At 35.0% G+C, this 24,749-nt stretch overlaps 2 protein-coding genes across 5 annotated transcripts in view; one reads left to right on the top strand and one right to left on the bottom strand.

The window, feature by feature from the left end:
- sh3d21 (SH3 domain containing 21) overlaps nucleotides 1-4,467 on the top strand; it is a 28,554-nt gene extending 24,087 nt beyond the window's left edge. For 2 of the 4 annotated variants that reach the window (XM_056475416.1, XM_056475414.1), the window contains exons 14-16: nucleotides 671-736; nucleotides 2,256-2,567; nucleotides 3,951-4,467. In XM_056475416.1, coding sequence (XP_056331391.1) covers nucleotides 671-736; nucleotides 2,256-2,432 — 243 coding nt within the window. In that variant the 3' untranslated portion in view covers nucleotides 2,433-2,567; nucleotides 3,951-4,467. The remainder of the gene's footprint in view (nucleotides 1-670; nucleotides 737-2,255; nucleotides 2,568-3,950) is intronic. The other 2 variants (XM_056475417.1, XM_056475415.1) reach the window with 1 other exon arrangement.
- Nucleotides 4,468-13,016: 8,549 nt separating this feature from the next.
- eva1ba (eva-1 homolog Ba (C. elegans)) lies at nucleotides 13,017-19,063 on the bottom strand. Its single transcript, XM_056475103.1, is given in 7 exon segments — nucleotides 13,017-14,214; nucleotides 14,216-14,342; nucleotides 14,345-14,416; nucleotides 14,419-14,460; nucleotides 14,573-14,602; nucleotides 14,605-14,663; nucleotides 18,930-19,063. Coding segments are annotated over 7 exon segments (645 nt in total). The 3' UTR covers nucleotides 13,017-14,033.
- Nucleotides 19,064-24,749: the final 5,686 nt, after the last annotated feature.

Raw genomic sequence — 24,749 nt, 5'->3', positions numbered from 1 at the left:
GGAACTAAAATAAGTTCTGCTGATCAATAAAATAATAAATCATTTTTATATATCATAGTTACATATTATATACAGTTGAAGTCAGAATTATTAGCCCCCCTTTGAATTATGTTTTTCTTTTTAAAATATTCCAAAATGATGTTTTAACAGAGCAAGGAATTTTCACAGTATGTCTTGATAATATTTTTTTCTTCTGGAGAAAGTCTTATTAGTTTTATTTCGGCTAGAATAAAAGCAGTTTAATTAAAAAAAAAAAACCTTTTAAGGTCAAAATTATAGCCCCTTTAAGCTATATATTTTTCAATAGTCTTTAGAACAAACCATTGTTAAACAATAACTTGCCTAATTACCCAAACCTGTCTAGTTAACCTAATTAACCTAGTTAAGCCTTTAAATGTTACTTTTAAACTGTATAGAAGTGTTTGTAAAATATCTAGTCAAATATGATTTACTGTCATCATGGCAAGATAAAATAAATCAGTTATTAGAAATGAGTATTAAAAATATTACATTCAATCCAATGCAAATGTAATAGCAGGTCAGTAGAAATGCATGGAGAATAATAATCAAAACAAAAAATCTGACAATTATTTAGTATAATTATTAAATAATTATTGACTGTCCAATGTCTTAATAAATAATGCAAAAACATCTGTTTTTCATAAAGGAGGGTCCTGCTGAAACTGACTGCAGCAAACCTTCAGAGGAGAAGGATGGATTACCACATATTCCAGAGGTTTGGATAACTCTTTATAAGAGCTTTCATTTAAAAATATTACTACATTAAATAATGTTTCACAGAATCAGATCAGCTCATGTACCTTCAATATTTTTAAAATGTAATCTTATATATAGTCTTGTATATTTGAAATATTTGGAAGTATATGATCTATGGATCTGTCAAGCGTTATATAATGTTTTGAGCAAATAATAATGAAGATTGTTCTAAGTGTTACCAAAGGTTGGAAAATGAAATAAATTACATTATGGAATTTATTTGAGGCCACACTTTAATTATTTGCTGCCTTTAGTGTTTAAATTGAACATAACTTTTAAACTGATTTAAAATATAAAGTTGAATTTCATAAACTTTAGTTTAGTCAAACATGTTAAAACCAGTTAAAGTATAATGAAAACATATCTTAATCATCATATCATTTTGTACAGCGTATAAAACATCTCCTTAAACATTTAATGGTGTGAAGCATAGGGTGTGAAGTTAATGAGATGTTTTATGTTTTTGTTCAAAAATAGCTGATTTTCAGCACAATTACTGCAGTGGTCAATGCAACATGAACAGTCCTCAAATCATAAGGTCCCACTTTATATTAAGTGTCCTTAACTACCATGTACAAACTATAAATATAATGTACTTAATGTGTTCATAATGTATTGCAGAACACTTGTGGAGATTTAAGGTGGGATATGAGTAAGGTTAGAAAAGCTGTGGTAGGTTTAGAAGTGGGTTAAAGTGTAAGGGGTGGTCAAAATTGTGATTACAAGTTTAATTACAGAATTATTACAGATGTAATTACATGCAGGTATTTCATCAATCATAAGTACAATGTAAAAACATGTATTTACACATGAGTACATTGTAATGAATAATTCATTACAATGTACTGCAAGTACATATTAGTTAGGGCCACTTAATATAAAGTGGAACCAATCAGTGTCATAAAGCTGAGTTGATGCTTAAGAAACATTTATAGTCAAAACACTGAGACCTGTGCTGTTTAATATTTAGTGGAAACATTATCCACATTTTCAGGAGTATTTGCTGGAAAAAAGCAGTCACACCTTACAATAAGGTTTCATTAGTTAATAATGCATTAGTTTTCATTAGTTTACATTAGTTAATGTTACATTTAATGTTTATTTAGCATTTATTAATTGTAGTTCAACATTTACTAATGCATTAACATCCAAAAATGCTTATTAACATTAGTTAACGCACCATGAGTTAACATGAACTAACAATGAACACCTGTATTTTAATTATCTAACATAAACAAATACTTCAATAAATGAATTGTTCATTGTTTGTTTATGTTAGTAAATACTTATCTAACATTAATTAATGTAACCTTATTGTAAAGTGTTACCAAAAATAACTTGCTAAACATTGATCATGAATGCACCCCTTGCTGAGTAAAAGCTCCTCTAATTTAATGTAACATAATTTGTTAATATATTGCCTCAATTTCTATGCCTCTTGATCCTTATGTTGCTGAGCTGCTGGTATTTTCCCTCAGGCTACAGATTCCCAGTCAGCGTCTTCCAATAAGATAGAGCCAGTGACTTCACCTGCTAAAACACAGACTGATAGCAGATCAGCGGTTCAGAAGGATGATGCATCTCTGGCCTCAGTGCTGACTGAACTCAAGGAGCTCCGCATGTCTCTTGATCTGCTGAAAGCACAGCACGAGTGAGTAAAACCCCTTACACAACGCAGCCATCACATCACACATGTCCTTCATCACAGTCTCACTGTTTCCTGACCAGGAGAGACATAAGGAGCTGAAAGAAGAACTGAAGACGAGACTGAGAAGCGCACCAGATTACAGGTCAGATATCAGTCTCTTCTGTGGAGATAACAGAGTTCCAATTAGGGTTGAACAGTATATTGTTTGAGCATCGGTTTTGCAATGTGTGAACCGTAGTTGTTCTGTCACATCGCAGGATTAGATCATGTGTTCGATTAAAAGATGAAGAAAAAATTACATTTTAAAATTTATTTACACAGCGATGACCTTGTCATTTACGTTTGAATACTGATCGACCGATCAGAACACCATAAAGCAGTTATTTAATTTGTATATTTTGTATGTTATTTACCGTGTTTATATTTGCGTGTAATGTATTTTATTTTATGATGCACTGCATAGAAAGACTTTATGATCTCAGTCGATCTAAATGAATGAATCTTTCCAAATGGAGCTATTCAAATCATCTGCTGAAATGATATTCATATCGCAATAGATATTGCAGCAAAACAAAATATTGCAATGTCAGATTTTTCCAAAATAATGCAGCCCTAGTTCTAATATATTACAATTAATATTATTTTGAAGTCTTTTTCATTCTTATATTTTGCATTTTTGAATATCTATAAAGTTTTTACTCATTTTAATGTTAGTTTTATTTTAGTTTTATTTGTTTTCGTATGCAAAAGGAAAAAAATAAACAGTAACTGTCATGAAAGTATTTTTAAAGATTTATATATTACCTAAAAATGGGTTATATTAGTTAACAATTGCTAGAAAAAACAGATGATTATAGTTATAATTATGGTTTTAGTTGGTTATACAGTAATAATAACGGAATAGTAAAGCTATTTAGTATTTTTTTAATGTGTGTGTATATATAAACATTTATCTAATTTATTTTAGTACATCACATTGAACTATATGATCGTGAGAAATATTTTCTAGACATCCTTTTTAATAATCATAATCATATCTATAAGTGATTCTTTATTTAATAAATGTATTTTAGGTAACACTGATTATAGCTTTATGGTTTTAGTTTCAGTTCTGTAATCAATTAAAAATAGTTAATTTGTATCAATCAGCTTCTTTTTTATTCAAGATTTATTTTTATTAAAGTATTTGAAATCAGTTTGATAATAAATATTTTTGCTAGTTAAATCTAGTCAAATCTCAGCTGTTTTAGCCTAAGATTGCAACAGCATTAAATTACACATTTAGAGTTGCTCATAAATCTGTGGTAAATACCATCTTCTTCCACAAGAGAGCAGCAGTGAGTTAAAAATGCAGCTTGTTTCTACTGACCGAACGCCTCCATCACTCAAGATGTCTAAAAGGATACCATAAACATAAGCCAGATATACCTGACAGTATACGTTTGGGTTTGAAATAAAGATTTATTTCACCTTGTAGAATCTAAATATTGTCTCACCTTATTGATAACAACATTAATATTCATAGGATGAAGTGACTGCTCTGAGGAAAAAGCAGTGACCCGCGAACATCAGGAGAACTTCACAATCTCAGTGCTCTTCTGAATATGGATACAGAAAGACAGTAATGCAGTGCTGAGTGGAATGTGAAGGTATGAGGAATCGTATGGAAATCCAGCACTTGTGACTTATTAATTATTGCTGGTTCAGCAGACCAGAAGTCTGATCTCCATTCAGACTGCAATCAAGCTACAAAAACACCTCTTCGTTTCTCATATAAATCAGCTCATTTGGTTATGGGAGCCCTCTCTCGGTTTGTTTCTTGAGACGCATATATATATACAGTATGTGCATTTTGAAATATGTAAATATCAAATACTGAATGTCTTATATTTCCATGGACATTCAGGGTGAAACTAGGTCATATTTCAAAGTATTTAACACTTTCTGTTGTTGTTATTATTATGTTTCTGTTTTGTGGCTGTACTCTATAGAAACTCAATTAATAAATATTGGCATTTATATTGCTAATGTTTTACTCCAAATGAGTTGAGCTTTTGTTGTTGTTGTTTGAATGCTACATACACATTTTCACTATATTAAAGGGATGGTTCACCAAAAAATGTAAAATATACTCACTGCCCTCGTTTCAAACCTGTTACGTTTCCTCTTCTTTTTGTTTTAAACAAAGGAATATATACTGAACACCATTAAGAAGATAATAAAGTCAGCTGAAAGGTTCGCTGGAGTCAAAATGGCATCTGTTGAGGAACTGTATCAACAACGATGTCTAGTGGAAATAGCATTTTAAGGAATCCAAACCACCCTGGCCATAGTCTGCTCATGCCATTAGGCAGGCTGTACCAAAGCCTGAGGGGCAAATCAGTGTGGTTTCATGGTAGTTTTTATCCTGTCTTTATAAGACTTTTGAATAAGATCATATTTTAATTTCTATTATATAGTATGTAATAATAAATCTATAAATGGTTAAGCTAGCACAAATTGTTAATAGTATAACCATTGTAACAAACTGTGCAATAGTTATGTATAATTAGTTTCCTTCTGTGAATTTTATTTTTATTTATTTTATTTATTTTTTTTATATTTTGTATATTTATGAAATTATAAAGGCTTATTTAATATAAAAGGTTTTTATAGTGTTTGATGTTTTTTGGGTCCGATGTAATGTAATTTCGTTCTGTATTACAATTTATTGTGATGTTTTGAATAACAAAAACAAAGAAACTGAAACTGAACTGAAGAGTATTCAGTAAAAAAACAGCCATTAGCCCCTTACACACATACAGACCTTTTCGGAAATTACCGGCAATTTTCTGGAAAGGTCTGTATGTGTGAACAGGCCCTTTTTGAAAATACCGGTAAATTCTTTCCGGCAATTTTCCAGAAAGAGAAGTTGTAAGATTACCGGTAATTTGCCGGAATGCTGCTCTGTGCGTGAATGCAGAAGGAAGATTGCGGGAAAGAGCGCGTTCATGTCTAGAATGCACTGACGTAAGACGTCTACTTTAGCCAATCAGAACACTCCGACGCATTCATATCTGCGCGGTTTATGAAAATAAAAGCCTTTGAATATTTTTCCAGACACATTTAGCTACTAGATGTTAGTCAGATAACATTTCTGTTCCTTCTTAATGCCAACTGTGTAAAAAAGTTATCGATAAAATGCTTATGATAAGTCGTTGTTTGTTTATCTTCAAGCTCTGAAGCGTGTGCACGTAAACAAAGACTCCAGAATACACAAGACATGTCACTTGTATACTTTTGAATGGGGAAATTGTAACTGTCAATATGGCGAATGAAGGCCCGCCCGCCATCTAGTACGGGAGCCAATTAGCTCCTGAGAGTTGTTGCTTAATTGTATTGGTTATTCGTGATATAATTTAATCGTAAGCTTGGCTAGTAGTTTTGGAGAATTTGTTGTTTCCCCATCTAAACTGAATGCCCGAGCATACTGCCGGAGAGGCGTTTCAAAGATGGCCGCCGAGTTAAATGACTTGCCTTAAAGGGACTTTGACGTAAAGTAGCCGGTGAGTGCTTTTCATCAAAGTTGTTCAGAATACTTATCCATCCACGGGATGTTTGGAATGTAGTCAAATGTTTACAAATACAAGCGCAGATGAGGTCATTTCTGGTTAATGACGTCAGAATTTACCAGTATTTTGGAATGGATGTGTGAATAGTCTTTTCCGGAAAAGTTGTGTAAAGTCCTTGCCTGTGTGAACAGTGCTTTATTAATCTACTAGTAAAGTCGTTCCAGAAATTTTCCGGAGATTTACCGATATCACTGTGTGAAAGGGGCTATTGACTTCCATTGTATTTTTAGTCCTACTATGGATGTCAGTGTCTGCTTTTCTCCAACATTCTTTAGAATATTTATTTAAAGATAAGTTTAAAACCACTTAAATATGATGAACTTTTCATTTTTGAGTGAACTATCCTTTTAAGACTTTAAACAAGATGGCTTTATTTTCACAAGTAACAAACAAAGGTCACACTTTATCTTGATGGTTCGTTTGTTGAAGTAGACTGTTAGGTTGGGGTTAGGGTTAGTGTACATGTAAGTTGACATGTACTTGCTAAGTTTCTTATAGTCAGTAAAATGTCTGTTGAAGGAGCAGTATCAGCAGATATTAAGCAGACAGTCTACTAATACTCAAATGGACCATCAAAATAAAGTGTTACCCAAACAAATACAAAACCTGCATCTTGAAGCAAGCAGCCTTTGTGCACATGAATTATTCATTATTTTCCCCATAACCCCAGTGACCTAATAAATGAAATGACACAAATCATTTATATTTATTATTCGTTTTTATTTTATATAGTGTCAATAGGCTTCAATGTGGTTGAAAAAGCTTGTGACAGTCGGCGCTAATAGCCTAGTAGTTAAGTGCGCCCATATATAGCACCATGGTGCTCACGGCAACCCGATTTATGTTGACACATTTTAACGAACATCGCAAAAAACGCTATAAAAGTTTCTTTGTGAATGATTTGAATCACTTCACGGAATCTCTTAACAGAATCTGAAAGTCCATTTTGGCTTGGTGAAGATGAGGTTTTAGTTTCTCTTTAGATCGAAAACAGCATCTGGAAACCATGTGGAGTGCATTAGATCTTCATAGTCTGACTAATCACTGGGAATGGATTATTTTTAATGACATACAGACTAATCCTGCATAACAGAAAGATGTTAGTAGGGTTGCAGCGGCGAAAAGTATCATGAATCAAATTCTTTCCCTTTTCCGGGCTCATTTTTGATGTTGTCGGGTCTCGTTCATACATATTGGGTATAATAATTTAGCATCTTATATTAATATGTACGTCATAAACCTAATGACAAAGTGTTTATTAGAAAGTTCTAGCATTTTCTGTGTAAACTCTCAGTTATTGGTTACACTGTAACTGTTTGTGGTTTGGGCACTTGTAGTGGTGTAAGGTTTAATTATCTCGCCAAGATCTATTCATATCATTGCACAGCCAGGAAATTCATCTGGAACTGAAGCAAATGATACAATAATGCTTGGTGGGCATATTTGAAGGAATAGTTCACCCGAAAATGAGAACGGCGCCATGATTTACTTCAACCTCAAGGCATTCTCGGTGTATACGGCTTTCCTCTTTAAGACGAATACAGTCAGAGTAGGTTTACATTTTTACCCTGGATCTCCATGCTGTATATTGGGGTTGGGTAGTGGCCATTTTTAGTGATGCATTAATCTGTCATAAACTAATCCATACACAATTTTTATAGTAAATAAATCAATTGGAATCGTAAACTCAAATACTGACTTCATGCATTCAGCCCCTGCCGGTTCTCGATAACTTGACCTAAGATGCATTTGTAGCAGAAGCGTAAGAATAATGTAGTGTTTAATGTTAAATCAACTAGTTTTTTTCTCGTTGTCTTCTGTGGTGAACAAACTGTAATAAGTAGTTTCTGTGAGACTTTTGCTAGGAATGCATCTTATGCCACGTCAAGTCAGAGGTCAGGCAAGATGTTCTAAAACACGTCAGTGATTTGAATTTACAATTTTAATATTTAAAAAACATTGATAAGTCATAGGTGAGAGTAGGAACATAGATTGACCGGTAAATCGAGAGCTTTGCCTTTCAGCTCAGCTCCTTCTTTACTACAACGGACCAGTACATTGACCGCATTACTGCTGCTGCTGCACCAATCCGCCTCTCACCTATGGTTATGAGCTTTGGATCATGACTGAAAGGACAAGATCTCGGATACAAGCAGCCGAAATGAGTTTTCTTAACAGTGTAGCAGGGCGCACCCTTATAGATCGGGTGAGGAGCTCTGACACCCGGGAGGAGCTTGGAGTAGAGCCGTTGCTCCTCCACATCGAGGGAAGTCAGCTGAGGTGGCTCAGGCTTCTGTTTCAGATGCCTCCTGGACGCCTACATAGGGAGGTGTTCCAGGCATGTCCAATGAAAATGAATGAATGAATTGATTGATGAAATGAAGTCATATTTAGCCCCTGGTAGCAGGGTTACTTTTATGATGAATTATGTGCTTTTGGAAGCTTTAAAAAATGGCCACTAACATGGAAGAGCCAGGATGAGCCAGGACTTCAAATGTTTTTATCTGGCAAAAGAAAGTCACAATGAGGATTGAGGGTGAGTAAATTATTTGGTCATTTTCATTTTTGGGTGAACTACTCATTTAACTTAAATATTAAAGATGATTTTAGTCTATTTGGAACTTTTAGTTCTACTCTTAGTTAGATTTTAGTCTATTTTTTTACATACTCTTTTAATGATATAAGGCAGTACTCTTAATTAACTGATGGCTAAAACAGCTCTGAAATTGACTGTCAATTGCACATGGAAATCTGGAAAACATCAGGTTTGCAAGTATCTCAAATATAATTTGTCACTCATATTCTGAGTTCAAAATTTTTTTGGCAAATCAACCCATGATTGTTTAATGTTAGTTTTATAAACTAATGCTGTGGTCACACTAGAGTTTGTGTGTGTGAAACTCTGCTGTGAAATGGGGCGGGATTAAGAAAGATGATTAGACATTTTAAAATGCAAGCGATTGGTCCATATTTTAAATTTCTGTTCTTCGATTGGTCTCACGCAGTCCCATGACTGTCCCAGAGCAGGTCAGAAGTCACCAAGCTTGAACTTTGCAACTGCGAAACTTGTCGCACGAGCTTGTGTTCGGTCTGACGCATTCGCATGCGTATAAATGGAAGTCTATGGGGAGAAAAGTGCAGTGTGTCCGCAGCTTACCTTCGGGAGGAGCATGTGATGAGATTTATTGCAGCTGGTCTCTCATCTGCAATCATGGATAAACCAATCAGATTAATCCAGCGGTGTCAAACTCAATTCCTGAAGTTCCAAAGCCCTGCAGAGTTTACTTTAGCCTGTTACATCTGTAGGTATTTAACAAGCCTAAAGGACTCAATTAGTTTGATCAGGTGTGTTTAATTAGGGTTGGAACTAAACTGTGCAGAGCTACGGCCATCCAAGAAAGAGTTTGACACCTGTGGATTATTCCAAGTCTACAATAAATAGCCCATTTCATATTACTTCCCTTATATTCATTTTTTGAAGAATCCCCCCATCCACTCGATTCTCCCCCCTTTTCCTCCTTACCAGGGGAGCTCTCGAGAACTACCTGACTCGGACCCCCCTTACTTGCTAACTGACCCAGGTAGGCTCAATTATGTCTGAGCTCAGGGTTCTCTCCTGGGACAGCATCCCAAAACCTGCAATTAGTATCAAGCAATCTCTAATGCCGAATTCAGACTGCATGATTTTAGCCCCGATTTGACTCACCGACGGTTTTGAGAAATCGCAGAGAAATGCTGAAATCACACAGTATGAACTATGAAAGACGTGATCGGAGAGAACGCCGATGAGTCGCCGATGCCTGTGAGATTTGGCATGCTAAATATCTGGAGCTGTCGGCAATTCAAATCATGCCGTGTGAAATGAAATAACATCGGCAATCGCCTACAGCCAATGAGAGAGCAGCATTCACTTGTGTGTGTGTGTGTGTACCAGCGGGAGGTTGAGGGAGAAGTTAAAAGCGCTCATTTTCAGTTTATTTGGACCCAAGAAATGAAGGCAAAACTAGTGGAGGTTTGACAGGAGCGCCCTTGTCTGTTGACATTTCATACAGAAAGTAAAAAAAAAAGTTGAGAAATTGCTGATTACCTTCAAACCCAGGTGAGTAAATATGTACATTTTCTAACCCATTAAAGGCTTCTTTCTCATATGTAGTTAATAATAAAAGATATACTGCGTGTTTTTGGCTGCGAGATGTAGTTTTGCCGAAGTTGTCGGCGATTCTTCCTATTGTAAAGTCATTGCAATGTGAAACCCCCTGTCGCCGATCCATCTTGCAGTGTAAACAAAGCAGCGACCAAAACGCTAGCCCAGATAGTCATGCAGTGTGAAAACATCTGTGACACGACTACTTTGAAAATCCTGCAGTCTGAACTCGGCATAAAGCTGCGGTCACACTGGACTTTTTTCCCCATAGCTTCCATTCATACGCACGCGAATGTGTCAAGCTTGGTGACCTCTCTGGACAGAAATTTTAAAACATGGAGCAATCACTCGTTTTTTTTTTATGTCTATTCTCTTGTTTAATCCCGCCCGTTTTCGCAATGCCGCACGACAGAAGTCCGCATTATCAAACTCTAGTGTGACCACAGCTTAAGTGTGGAACTCTTAAAAATAACATCTAAGTAGTTTACTTGCAATCGTGAGAAAATGATCTATCTTGGATTTTTTTTTGATATATTTAGTAATGCACATATTGCTGTATCATTTATTAGTTTTTTTTTAATAATTGATCAATATTGGTCAATACTGAATGTAACATTGCTGTTTGCTCATCTCCAATTTCCCCTTTTTAGCAGGCTTTATTATTATACTTGTATATTTTATTTTATATTATTATAATTTATTACTATATTTATTATTATTATCTATTCTATATATATTATATATATTATATTATAATATATATATATATATATATATATATATATATATATATGTTCAACATTAATCATAGAAAATAATCAGCAATTTAATATTTTGCACACTTTTACAAAAATGTCAAATCTATGGTGCTTTTAAAGACATGTTTGTAGTGTTTAATTACTAATTTAAAAAACAAACATTGGTGTTGAGTTTTAATACTGCGTCTCTAGCTACTTGGTTGCTGCATGATATGATTTACATGAAGGATTTCTTTTTTAAAAAAGTACAACAATAGTAAAAAACAAAACAAAAAACCAAAGCATTTATACAGAATAAACGGCATGGTGCAAAAGTGCATTTGCTTCGTTGTGAGCTTCTGCTAATTCACAAAACACATTTAAACATCAACTCAGACTCAAGGAAGAAATTGCGCTTTAAATTTTACACCCAGTATTAAGATGTGTTTTGTTGATTTGATGATAGTATATAAAATAGTGTAAACACTGTCTGAAACATGATCTCGTCCATTCATCACCCCCCAGAGGTAGTCGAAAACACATCAGATTGGATTACCTTCATAATGTAAACAGTCATGTGATCGAATGTGATGTAACTGCCTACAAAAAAAACCCCATCTATTTCCCACCTACCGACTTCATTCTTGAACATTTCAGGATTATTGTTGATCAGCAAGTCCTGATTGTAACATAAACTTACAGCGTTTGGATAGATTTGCAGCTTTCAGAGCAGATGCAAAAGCTACTCTCTGTCATATTGTCCATTCATTCTCTCATGTGATTATACATACTGTAAATTGAAAAATATAAATTTTTTTTATATCAAATATAAAAACTTAAATCAAAAGCTCAGAATGGCTCATATACGCTACTGTAAGAGCAACAAATAATAACTTGACGGTCGGTAGAAGGTCGATTTTTTTTTCCAATGAATAATTCTGTTGAACTGCAAACATCCCAATCATCACAAAAAATGCTGAATAAAATTGCAGAAGACTTATGGAACCTGCTTGGACCCAAGATTCTCATAGAAATCAGTCAAGTTTGGTGAAGGAAATATCATGGTTTGGGGTTACATTCAGTATGGGGGCATGTGAGAGATCTGCAGAGTGGATGGCAACATCAACAGCCTGAGGTATCAATACATTTGTGCTGCTCATACATTACAAACCACAGCAGAGGGCAAATTCCTCAGCAGGATAGCGCTCCTTCTCATACTTCAGCCCCCACATCAAAGTTGGTCAAGGTGCTCCAGGATTGGCTCAGCCCAGTCACCAGATATGAACATTATGAGGATGTCTGGGGTAAGAAGGGGGAGGAGGCATTGAAGGTGAATCCAAAGAATCTTGATGAACTCTGGGAGTCCTGCAAGAACGCTTTCTTTGCCATTTCAGATAACTTTAAATTATTGAGTACTTGCAGAGATGTATGGATGCAGTCCTTCAAGCTCATGGGAGTCATACACAATATTAATCTTTCCACTGCACCATGACTTTATATTCTATTACTGTACATTATTTCTGTTAAGTGACAAGACTTTTAGACTTTTGTCATAGCAAAGTCAGAAATTACTGTCCTATTAAATAATTAAAAATCAAGGCATGATCATATTTTATTTTGGTAAAATAAGCTAAATCTAGAGCCTTTTCCTTCATATAAACCACTTCTGATACTAATGATCAAGACTAGAAGTCAAGTATTATTTGTTGTCCTAAAACAGGGATAGGCGACAAGATTCTGTCAGGTAGTGTATATATTACCACCCACAAACTCGTATGGCCAAAAGATTTATTAAAAAATCGATTAAAAATGGACTTCTGTTTTGTTTTTGTTTATTCTGATTGGTTGAGTCGCATTCTAATCTGTGGTAATTTATTCTACAAAATGCACATCAGTTTCAAGTATTTTATGTCGTGAAACCTTAGTATGTACAGTTGAAGTCAGAATTATTCACCCCCTGTTTATTTTTTTTCCCCATTTTCTGTTTACCGGAGAGATTTTTTTTTCAGCACATTCTAAACATAATAGTTTTAATAACTCATTTCTAATAATGATTTATTTATCTTTGCCATGATGCAGTAAATAATATTGACTAGATATTTTTCAAGACATTTCTATACAGCTTTAAGTGGCAATTTAAAGCCTTAATTAGGTTAACTAGGGGGGTTAGGGTAATTAGGCAGGTTATTGTATAAAGATGGTTTGTTCTGTAGACTATTGAAAAAAATAATAGCTTAAAGGGGCTAATCATTTTGACCCTAAAAAAATTCTAAACTGCTTTTATTCTAGCCGAAATAAAGCAAATAAGACTTTCTCCAGAAGAAAAAAAAAAATCAGACTGCTGTGAAAATGTCCTTGCCCTGTTAAACATCATTTGAGAAATATTGGAAAAAGAAAAAAAATTTCAAAGGGGGGCTGATAATTCTGATTTCCAAATGTACATTGGAGTAAAAGTTTAATAAAAGCAATAATCCCAACTAAATTGTGGTTACAGTGCATTTATAACAGCAATAATCCTCCTCTCCACATTGTTATAAACTCACAGTAAAGCATTGTTTCTTGGGGCTCATTGCTTTAGTTTCTCCCTTATCTTCTTTTGATCCATCAGCCAAAACACATCCTTAAGGGATAGTTCATCCAAACATAGAAATTTACTCACCGTTTACTTAACAAGTGGATTATTCCCTCATGACTATAATTTTTATTGTTGAACACGAAAGAAGATATTTTGAAGATTGTTGAAAATCATTGACATCCATAGGAAAAACACAATACAATGGATATCAATGGCTAACATTTTTCAAAGCATCTTTTGTGTTCAACAGAAGAAAGAAACTGGTTTTGAACAAGTGAACGGCTGAGTGAACGATGACAGAAGTCAAATTTTTAGGTGAACTATCCCTTTAAACCAGGTGTAAACAGAGCCAAAATGACTTTTCATTAAGCACCTTGACTTGAGGACTGTCCACAGTTTGCCCAGTCCAACATTTCAGACAGAACATCTGTACCCGTGGTCTACAGGAAAACAAGAACACCCAGTCTGATGTGTTTTAAACAAAGTGAACGGGCTTCAATTTTCAGTCTTTGAGCTCATGTCTCGAAGTCTCAGGGAGAGCTCAATAGTAGTGGACTCTGCCAATAGTCCCCGTCCCCGATCCCAGAATATCAGGCTGTCCGTTCCTCCAGATCTCCCTGATGATCCTCTCCCGCTCCTCCAGCCGCTGCGCTCGTTCCAGCTCCTCAGCCGACGCGAACACGTTCCTTCCCAGCGTCCCGTCCGGAGTAATCTGGTGGTGTTATGGGAATTTCTGTGGTGCTGTGGCGAATGGAGGACTCCAGGCCTCCTGCATCATCCTCTTCATCTTCGCTCTCCTCATCCTCCTCGTCCTCTTCGCTATAGTCTTTGAGCTGTTTTTTCTCCGGGTGGAGGGAGCTGTGGTGGTGCGAGGCTTGCAGGAAATCCGGATGACCAGGAGACAGAGAGTGAGCACCAGGCCAAACACACGCCGATGACGAAGTAAAGGCCAAAACTCTCTGGATTTGCTGGAAAGCATGAGGGAGTAAAGGCTGGTTAGTTCTTGAGCATCTCAATATCTGTTAACAGTTCTGTTAAGCTGAGATGCATGTTAAATATTGACGTAAGAAATGTTCTGACCTTTAATGTGAGCATATGCGGCAATAGTGTGCTCAAGAAATCCATCTCCTTCCTTTTCAATTCATCCTGGCTTTGTCTTGGGTTTCCAAATCTACCATATGAAAAAGTGGAAACATGAGCATGGAACAGTTGAAGTTCTGCAGTTCTTTGAAACACACAGAAATTATATTAAATTATCTGTTGTAAATATATATATATGTGTATATATATGTGTATATATAATATATATATAATATATATATAATATATATATATATATATATATATATATATATATTATTATATATTATATATATATATATTATATATATATATATATATGTGTGTGTGTATATGTGTATATGTGTGTATATATGTGTGTATATATGTGTATATATGTGTATTATAATATATATATATATATAATATATTATATATATGTAATATATATATATGTATGTATGTATGTATGTATATAATAGATATATATATATATATATATGTATGTATATATGTATAGTATATATGTATATGTATATAGTATATATATATATATATATATATATATATATATATATATATATATATATATATGTATATGTATATATATATATATATATATATATATATATATATATATATATATATATATATATATATATATATATATATATATATATATATATATATATATATATATATATATATGTATGTATATATATGTATATATGTATATATATATATATATATATATATATATATATATATATATATATATATATATATATATATATATATGTATATATATATATAGTTATATATATATGTATATATATATATATATATGTATATATATATATGTATATATATATATATATGTATATATATATATATATATATATATATATATATATATATATATATACATATATATATATACATATATACATATATATATATATACATATATATATATATATATATATATATACATATATATATATGTATATATGTATACCGGCCAAAATAAGAAATGCCAAACAGCTTTTATGCACTTTTATGTACATATACATATATACAAAATATATATATATATAAATATATATGTGTGTATGTATATTTATATGAATATATATATATATATGTCCATAAAAGTGCATAAAAGCTGTTTGGCATTTCTTATTTTGGCCGGTTTAAACAATTATAAACAACATAAAATTGAAATATTTGATGTTCTGATAGCGTATGTAGAAGTATCACTTCCTGCCCTTCATCTGAATTTTGCACATCATCAATGACATCATGTGAAAACAACCTACAGGGCAGTATGTGTGGGGATGAAAGATCGGTTTAGATTATTCTGTACTTTGTGTTTAAAATGGAAAAATCCAATAAACATAATGTTAAAAAAAGAACATCATTTAAGTATAGAAATTGTTAAATTACAATTATTAAGTCCAAAGGTCAAGCTCCTGTGTATTAAAAGTGAAAACTGTCAACATATAATTTTTTAAACAAAGAGCTTTTGCTATAATTCTTTTGCATTGACTCAAAGTGTATATTGACCAGTAAAATACCTAAAGATTCCTACCATCCACATGGGCTGTTTAGTGAGGTTAAAGGTCAGCATTGCCAGCAGGCTACTGAGGCCCGTTTCCCTAACAAATCTCCATTTAAACCCATGTAACCCAGTAGTCTATACGTGAATAAAGGACATGATACACACTCCTCCCTCATGACGTCCAGCTGGATTCATCTGCACCCATGTCCTTTCCTGTTTTGCTTGTGTCTGTAGTGTATTTCCTCCCTGACTTTTTCCCTTTCTAACTGTGAACTCCCAAGGAAGACTCATATTTCCAAAAGCCAACAAATAGCGGCACACCCTCACGTACAGTACGGGGGCAAGAGTTTAAGGAGGTTATATTTATAACCCCAAACAAACAAATCCACCACATTGACAGCTCTGGTTCCCATTTCAGAGCGGACGCCACAGAAAACACAGGGGTCACGAGCATCGGCCGGATCTGAACACACTTTCCTGTGTTCTCCTCATTCATCCCATACACTACAGTTCCCGCTGACTGGGGCTTTTCTATTGTTCTGGCTTTGTGACATCACTGCTGTACACATGCCATTCAAGAGTGTGCTACTCAGTAGGAAATTACACATTATCGTAGCCTGCGGAAAAGACCTTTAAAGGCACAGTTCACCTAAAACTTAGCTGTCTTTTCGTTTATTCTAACTTTTTCTTTCAAAGGAACACAGAAAATGTTAAGTTAAAACTGTTTCCGTCCAATAAAACTATTGATTTTAGGCATTTGAAAACAAGAAAGGGCAACAAAGCGAGAAAGGAGAAAAGTCTCCTATACTGAAAAGCAAATAGTTGACTTAATAATTATAAGGGAACTCTCTTATTAAGTTAACAAACTACGCGCATAATTATAAAAGTATATATTTATAAAAGTAAGGGTTTGCTCACTTTTTAAAGGGAACCTATGAATCATCTTTTGGAAGCTGTTTGGACAGAACTGTTTGTAGGTATAGTGCGTCCACAGTCATATTGGGGTGATATAAACACAATAAGTCTCTTTTTTGAATGCCCTGACGTTTAAATAGAATCCAAATCCCTCCCATCTTGAGGCCGACCTCAACTTGACGTAGGAGTGCTGTTTCCCTGCCCAACAAATTTATTGATGGCCTTTTATTACTATATCTTTGTAGTTATGTGTATAATCATATCAACAAGACAGCACATGCTTAAAGCAACCGGGATTAAAAGATCTGTTCAGCTCACTGTGATCATCAGTCATCATCAAATGTGATCAATAATGAGGTATACAAGCTTAAAAATGTTTTTTAAACAGTGCATGTTTGTAATAAAGACGGTAAAATCACTGTGGTAATTCATCACCACAGGCTGCTTGTCTGTACAATTATAAAAGAAGACTTTTATTCCGGTTTATTTTGTACATTAACATAACGGATATCCATACAGCAGTGGAAGTTAACCTGTATCCTGTCACATTTGCAAAGTGCCCTGTGTTTGTGTGTGCGTGAACTCTGTAACGACATTGCGTGGACTCATCATTGCAGAAGGCTTAAATTAACTCCACAACAAATACATCAAATAATCATTGGTAAAGTTCTTAATGTTTTGAAAGATTCTTTAGTATCAGTTTAATAACCTGAATTAAAATGTGATTAGTTATTTGAAAATTTTTCTCTACATTGTAATAAGCATACCTTTCATTGTTATTGAAATAAAATAATAAAACTAAATAAAAAAGCAATGTACAAACAATACATTAAAAATGCAGGATTAATAAACAGTTATTCTCTAGATTTGAGCATACCTTTAATACAATGTGCAAGCAACACCGTTAAAAAAACTAGGAAAGTAAAAAACAAACAACAAAAAACCCATTGTGGAATTAAGAGTTATTCTGTAGCTTACTTTCAGTTGTTGAAACAGTCAAAAAAAAAAAAACATGACTTAAATGAGACGTGCAGGCAACAACAACAAAAAGGACAAAACTAAATAAACCAAAGCAATGGTAAAAAGTGTAAATGCAGTGAGATTTACCATAAAAAGTGGTCAGATTCTCCTCATGTTGTTTCAGATGGATCAGGTCTTCTGGCTCTGGTTGTGTGTCTGTATCCTCTGAATATCTTGGGCCTTCGTCTATATGATGACAAAAGCAAAAGCAAACACGCGCATGTCAGACCACATCACATCTAAATCACTCCGGCATCTGCAGTGCAAACAAACCGACAGGCGCCGGATTGAGCTGCGCACACAGGAAGTCAGCTTGAGATCCAACAGGATCTAAAACAGATTCACATTTCATCTATAAAATACAATAAATCATGTTGCAGATAGGACTCCGCTACATGATGAATAAGTCTTTCTCAAACCGAGCAGGGGTGAAATGAGAAAAAATAAATAAATCACAGCATGAACTGCCACAACAGAAGCTTCATAAATGCTAAGATTAAGAATTCTTAGTTTAATTTTGTCAGTTTTCTTGAGTGGTAGCCTAAATTATTTAGTTTGTGCTAGTTTTAAAGTTATGGTTTAAGTAGAGATGATTAGTTTATGCCCTATTTCCCCTCATGCCATTCATTCCAGTGAGACATTCATTTGACTTCAGACCACAAATTAATGTATAAAACCTGGGTGTCTCGGACGAAACTGAAGAACTGGTGGGTGTGTGGGAGTGTGTTGGTCCTGGGCCTTAGGGTTTAGGGTAGGAGGAGGTGTAGGCGATCGTCAACTAAGTAGCGGACCTTGTACCGCCCACTAAGATACCACCCATGCTAATGTGATGGTTGGGTTAGGGTAGGGGAGGTGTAGGCGATCATCAACTACGTAGCGGACCTAGTCACTACGTCATCAAACTGCGGGCTGACGCAAGGACTGTCTTCTGAACCCTGGTACGCTTGAGTCATCGAGCTGCTGTTGTGTGTACGGCTGTTGCTGGTGATGGCCACAAAAGCAATCGTTTTGGACATGCAGAAAGCGACTCGTGTCTATCTGCCGCAAAATGTTATAAACGTACACAACCCGATGTCTGCAGAAGCTGTTTTTGAGGAGACAAGCAGACGCTATCATTGTGTTTGCGCTGGGTCAGTCCCGCTTATGACCACAGTACAGTACGTGATACATAGACACACACACACACACACACACGAATGAACGTTATGAAAGCGATAGTTGTACAGTTGGCGGTTCACTTCCGTTATTTGGTACTATTGCATTCATACCAGAAGTGAACCGGACCAGAGTTCGCGTGAACCTTACCTCAGACCCCCTCTTTCAGGTGGACTCGAGTGTGGTTCACAGGTGCGCACCCGAGTTCAGAAGTAATGTTTACACTAGCTAAACGTACCAAACTCTGGCATCAAATGAACCCAGGTGCGAACCAAAAGTGCTAGTGTGAAAGCAGCCTAAATGTCAGTATTTGATGTCGATATGATGTTGGTTTAAGATGTTGGCTCGATGTTGGTTACTCTCTATCACAACCTAAAATCAACATCATTTCACGTCATTATTGGCATCAAAATAACTTTGTCTTTGGATGCTGGCGACCTAAATCCAACCTAAAATTAATGTCTAATTATGTTGTATGTCTGTTGGAAACAGTCACGAGACTCTTATCCCATGTTATCATACGAAGCTCCAAGAACACTTTTGTGCACCAAAAGCACAATTTTTTTTTTCACAAATGTTTCCTCTATCGCATCAGGTCATCTAGGTGCACATTTACTGATTGATTACAGGTGAACCACTGAAGACACATGGAATATTTTGACACTGATTAGGTTCCTTTTCACCACACACTGTGATATTGATGCTAAACTGATATATTGTGCAGCACAAGTTCATGTTAACTGCATTAACAAGCATGAATTCATATTTTAATAATGCATTAGTCAATGTTAAACTATGATTAATAAATACTTATTGGTTAATGTTAGTGAATATATTAACTAATGAAACTTTTTTTGTAGTGCGACTAAAAAAATACATAAATAAAAAGCTGAAACTATACCATGTAATTATTTATGACATTAATAATGTCCTTTGTGTGTGAATCATAGTCCCTCCAAAAATCGAAATCCTAATCACAAGCACAGAATCATGACCACAACTTATTTTTTAAATAATGAAAGTAACTAAAATCTAACTTCTAAACACTAAGTATAAACTAAGTAAATAACTAAGTAAAAGAATCCTTGGAAGTAAACAACACAAAAAAAAAAACTTTTTCTCAGAGTAATAAAAGCGACCCCAAAATGATGTAACCATCTAAAGTGAAAACTAATTTGAAGAGCAATTGGATTATTAGGTTTTAATATATTTAGGGTAATATACAATCACTGACCACTTTATTAAGTACACTTGTCTAACTTGTCTTAATGCAAATTTCTCATCAGCCAATCACATGACAGCAACTCAATGCATTTAGGCATGTAGACGTGGTCAAGACAATCGGCTTGCAGTTCAAACCGAGCATCAGAATGGGGAAGAAAGGTGATTTAAGTGACTTTGAATGTGGCATGGTTGTTGGTGCCATTTCTGAATATTTCAGAAACTGCTGATCTACTGGGATTTTCACACACAGCCACCTCGAGTGTTTACAGAGAATTGTTCTTTGGGTGCAAATGCCTTTTTGATGCCAGAGATCAAAGGAGAATAACTCAAACTCAAATAACCACTCGTTACAACCGAGGTTTGCAGAAGAGCATCTCTGAACGCACAATGCACAACACCTCAAAGACCAACACAAGATTCTGTCAGCTAAGAACAGGAAACTGAGACTACAATTTACACAGGCTCACCAAAATTGGACAATAGAAGATTGGAAAAACGTTGCCTGGTCTGATGAGTCTCGATTTCTGCTGCCACATTCAGATGGTAGGGTCAGAATTTGGTATCAAACAACACGAAAGCATGGATCCATCCAGCCTTGTATCAACGGTTCAGCCTGGTGGTGGTGGTGGTGTAATGGTGTGGGGGATATTTTCTTGGCACACTTTGGGCCTATTAGTACCAATTGAGCATCGTGTCTACCTAAGTATTGTTTCTGACCATGTCCATCCCTTTATGACCACAGTGTACCCATATTCTGATGGCTACCTCCAGCAGCATAATGCGCCATGTCATAAAGTGCGAATCATCTCAGACTGTACTCAAATGGCCTCCACAGTCACCAGATCTCAATCCAATAGACCACCTTTGGGATGTGGTGGAACGGGAGATTTGCATCATGGATGTGCAGCCGACAAATCTACAGCAACTGCGTGATGCTATCAAGTCATATGGACCAAAATCTCTGAGGAATATTTCCAGTACCTTGTTGAAGCTAATGCCTCAATGGATTGAGCCAGTTTTGAAGGCAAAAGTGGGTCCAACCCGGTACTAGTAAGGTGTACCTAATAAAGTGGCCGGTGAGTTTATACTTATTATTGTACTTGTTTGTAGCATAAAATGCTTGTTTTTGTTTGTTTGTTTTAATTATTACATACAATGTATTTTGGCTATTGCTAAAACCAACACCACCAGGGTCATATTAAGTTTAGTCATCTTAGAAAATCTTTCTGGGCGACGTGGTGGCGCAGAGGGTAGCACGTTCGCCTCACAGCAAGAATGTCGCTGGTTCAAGTCTCGGCTGAGTCAGTTGGCATTTCTGTGTGGTGTTTGCATGTTCTACCCATGTTCGTGTGGATTTCGTCTGGGTGCTCCGGTTTCCCCCCACAAGTCCAAAGACATGTGGTACAGGTGAATTGGGTATGCTAAAAATTGACCGTAGTGTATGAGTTTTTGTGTGAATGAGTGCGTGTGGATGTTTCCCAGTGATGGGTTGCGGCTGGAAGGGCATCCGCTGCGTAAAACACATGCTGCTATTATTGAAAACGAATGAATGAATGAATGAATGAATAGAAAATGTTTCACCTGACTAACTGTGCTTCACTATTTGCTCACAGCCCAAGCATGGGGTCTAATGGCAGCCAGAACATGTTTTAAAGCCTAATCTAAACACTCATTAACCTGCTGTGTTGTTTTGTTTGTGTTTTGTTTTTCCCCTGAGGAGGAAATTATTTACAGGCCTCCCGCCCTGCGATCCTGTCACTCTAACAACCAGCGCTTTCCCTCCTCTGACCTCCAGTTCTGCTCCAAAGCAGATGTTGCATTTAAACTTGACAAAGCAAAGGGGAAAATACCAATGTATGCTGTGTTCTGGCATCTGGAGACATTAATAAGGCTCGGAAACATTGTTTATTGGTTTGAGCTAACTATAGGAACATGGTCAAAATGTGCAGAAAAGGTGGAGATTTTGACTTAAACACCATCAATTTAGAACAATTTGGAAATAATAACAATAATAGCAGATAACGTAGTGTGACAAAATCATTCAAAAATCTATATAATATACTTATTATTATTTGTTGCCAAGAAACATTTATTTTTTTAAATGATTGATACCATATTTTAGTGTAAACTGATACATTTCAGTAATCGCTTACAAATAAATTCAACACAAAATTCTGAAATGTTTGTGATATTATTAGTCTTTTTTTAAAATACAACAATCCACCCTTTGAACATACTGTAATATGCTTTATTTTAAACGTAAAGTGTAGTAAGTAAAATTTTAGTAAAGTCTAAAGTCTATTGTCCAGGACGTCCAGTTTTGAAAAGCACATATATCAACCATTCCAGGCCCGTAGCCAGCTTTTTTATGAGGTTTATGAGGTTTAAATAATGCATTTCAGTGGCATTTTAAAAACAAATTTTGCTGGATAAGCTTGATCATAACCACACTTTTTTATGTAGGCTACTAAAAATATTTCCTATTCACCTTATTTTCCGTGTGCGAGCGGGCGCAGCCATTTGAATCCTTTTGGCTCGAGACTTCCGGTCTCATTCACTTCCATTCATTTTTAGACATTAAAAACAGCTCGTTTTGCTGCTTGATGTTGCAAACTGATATTTTCTTATTATATTATTCTATTTTGTCTGTATTCTAATGCAAACACTTGTTTGTAGAGCGAGTAGTTTGACCATTTTCTGCCATTTATTATTCCTAGTCATTTATCCTATAGGCACCTGAATCGGAAGTTCTAAAACAATCGCAAAAACGAGCACACTTCCGCATTGAAGAGTAGTCAATTGATGGTCCTAAATATTTTTTTTTCAAATTGCTAACCAAACTATTTTACTACAAGTGTTTATTTACAAATGTGCATTTAAACTGTCAGCTTTGTATTACAGTTTCATAAATAATGTTATGAGATTAGCATTTTAAATGATCATTTTAAAATGTAAAATTTTAGAATAAAGAAATATGAAAAATACTTATTTTTAAATACACACTTATTATCATCTTATACTTTTTTTAGGAATTTGTTAAAACTTTTTTTAAACTAAAAACTGAAGCCTACAGGCAAATAACAAACTAGCCAGCTCATTCATAAAATAATTAAAATAATAAAATAACTCAATAAAATAATTCAAACATAATAATAATAATAATAATAATAATAATAATAATAATAATAATAATAATAATAATAATAATAATAATAATAATAATAATAATAATAATAATAATAATAATAATAATGATCCAACAGAAGATTCCATTTGGTCCTGAAAGCCATCTTTGACTGGTTATTTTCACAACTTATGATAGCATAGAAGTCAAAATTCTGGACCTTATCAGTGGGAGGTTGGTCTTTCAAACAACCCAAACCCACACACACACACACATATATACAGTTGATTTCTACAGTTTTTTCTTTTTTAAATATTTCCCAAATGATGTTTAACAGAGCATGGAAATTTTCACAGTATGTCTGATATTGTTTTTTCCTCTGGAGAAAGTTTTATTTTTTTTTATTGCAGCTAGAATAAAAGCAGTTTTTAATTAAAAAAAAAAAACTTTGTGGCAAAATTATTAGCCCCTTTAAGCTATATTTTTTCGATAGTCTACAGCAGTGTTTCCCAACCCTTTTCCTGGAGGCACACCAACAGTACATATTTTGGATGTCTCCCTTTCCTGACTAATTAACTTCAGGTTTTGGAGTCTCTTCTTATGTTCTAATTAGGTGATTCAGGTGTGTTTGATTAGGGAGACATTGAAAATGTGTACTGTTGGTGTGCCTTTAGGAACAGGGTTGGGAAACACTGGTCTACAGAACAAACCAATTAACCTAGTTAAGCCTTTAAATGCCACTTTAAGCAGTATAGAAGAGTCTTAAAATATCTAGTCAAATATTATTTACTGTCATCATGGCAAAGATAAAAGAAATCAGTTATTAGAAATGAGTTATTAAAACTAGTACGCCCCATTCACACGGGGCTTCAGCGTCAACGCTTGACAGAGGGTGTGTCTGAAGTTGGGCCTGACGCGATCGTCATAGCAGCGCCAGTCAATGAAATTAGTCAGCAATAGGCCACTGTCTGAGCTGGTGTTTTTGCATACAGCGATCTGATTGGCTGACGCTTCCGATCCACAATGCAGCTCGGCAACGCTTGACGTCACCATTAATAAACAGGGGGGCTAATAATTCAGGGGGGCTAATAATTCTGACTTTAACTGTATATATAAATATGCTGGATAAGTTGGTGGTTCATTCCTCTGTGGCGGCCCCTGATGAATCTGGAATCTGGAATCTGGAGGAAACCCAGGCT

Source organism: Danio aesculapii, chromosome 16, assembly GCF_903798145.1.
Source record: "Danio aesculapii chromosome 16, fDanAes4.1, whole genome shotgun sequence".
Classification (NCBI taxonomy): Eukaryota; Metazoa; Chordata; class Actinopteri; order Cypriniformes; family Danionidae; genus Danio; species Danio aesculapii.
Note: the sequence above shows the minus strand (reverse complement) of the source record. Positions and strands in the feature narration are given on the sequence as shown.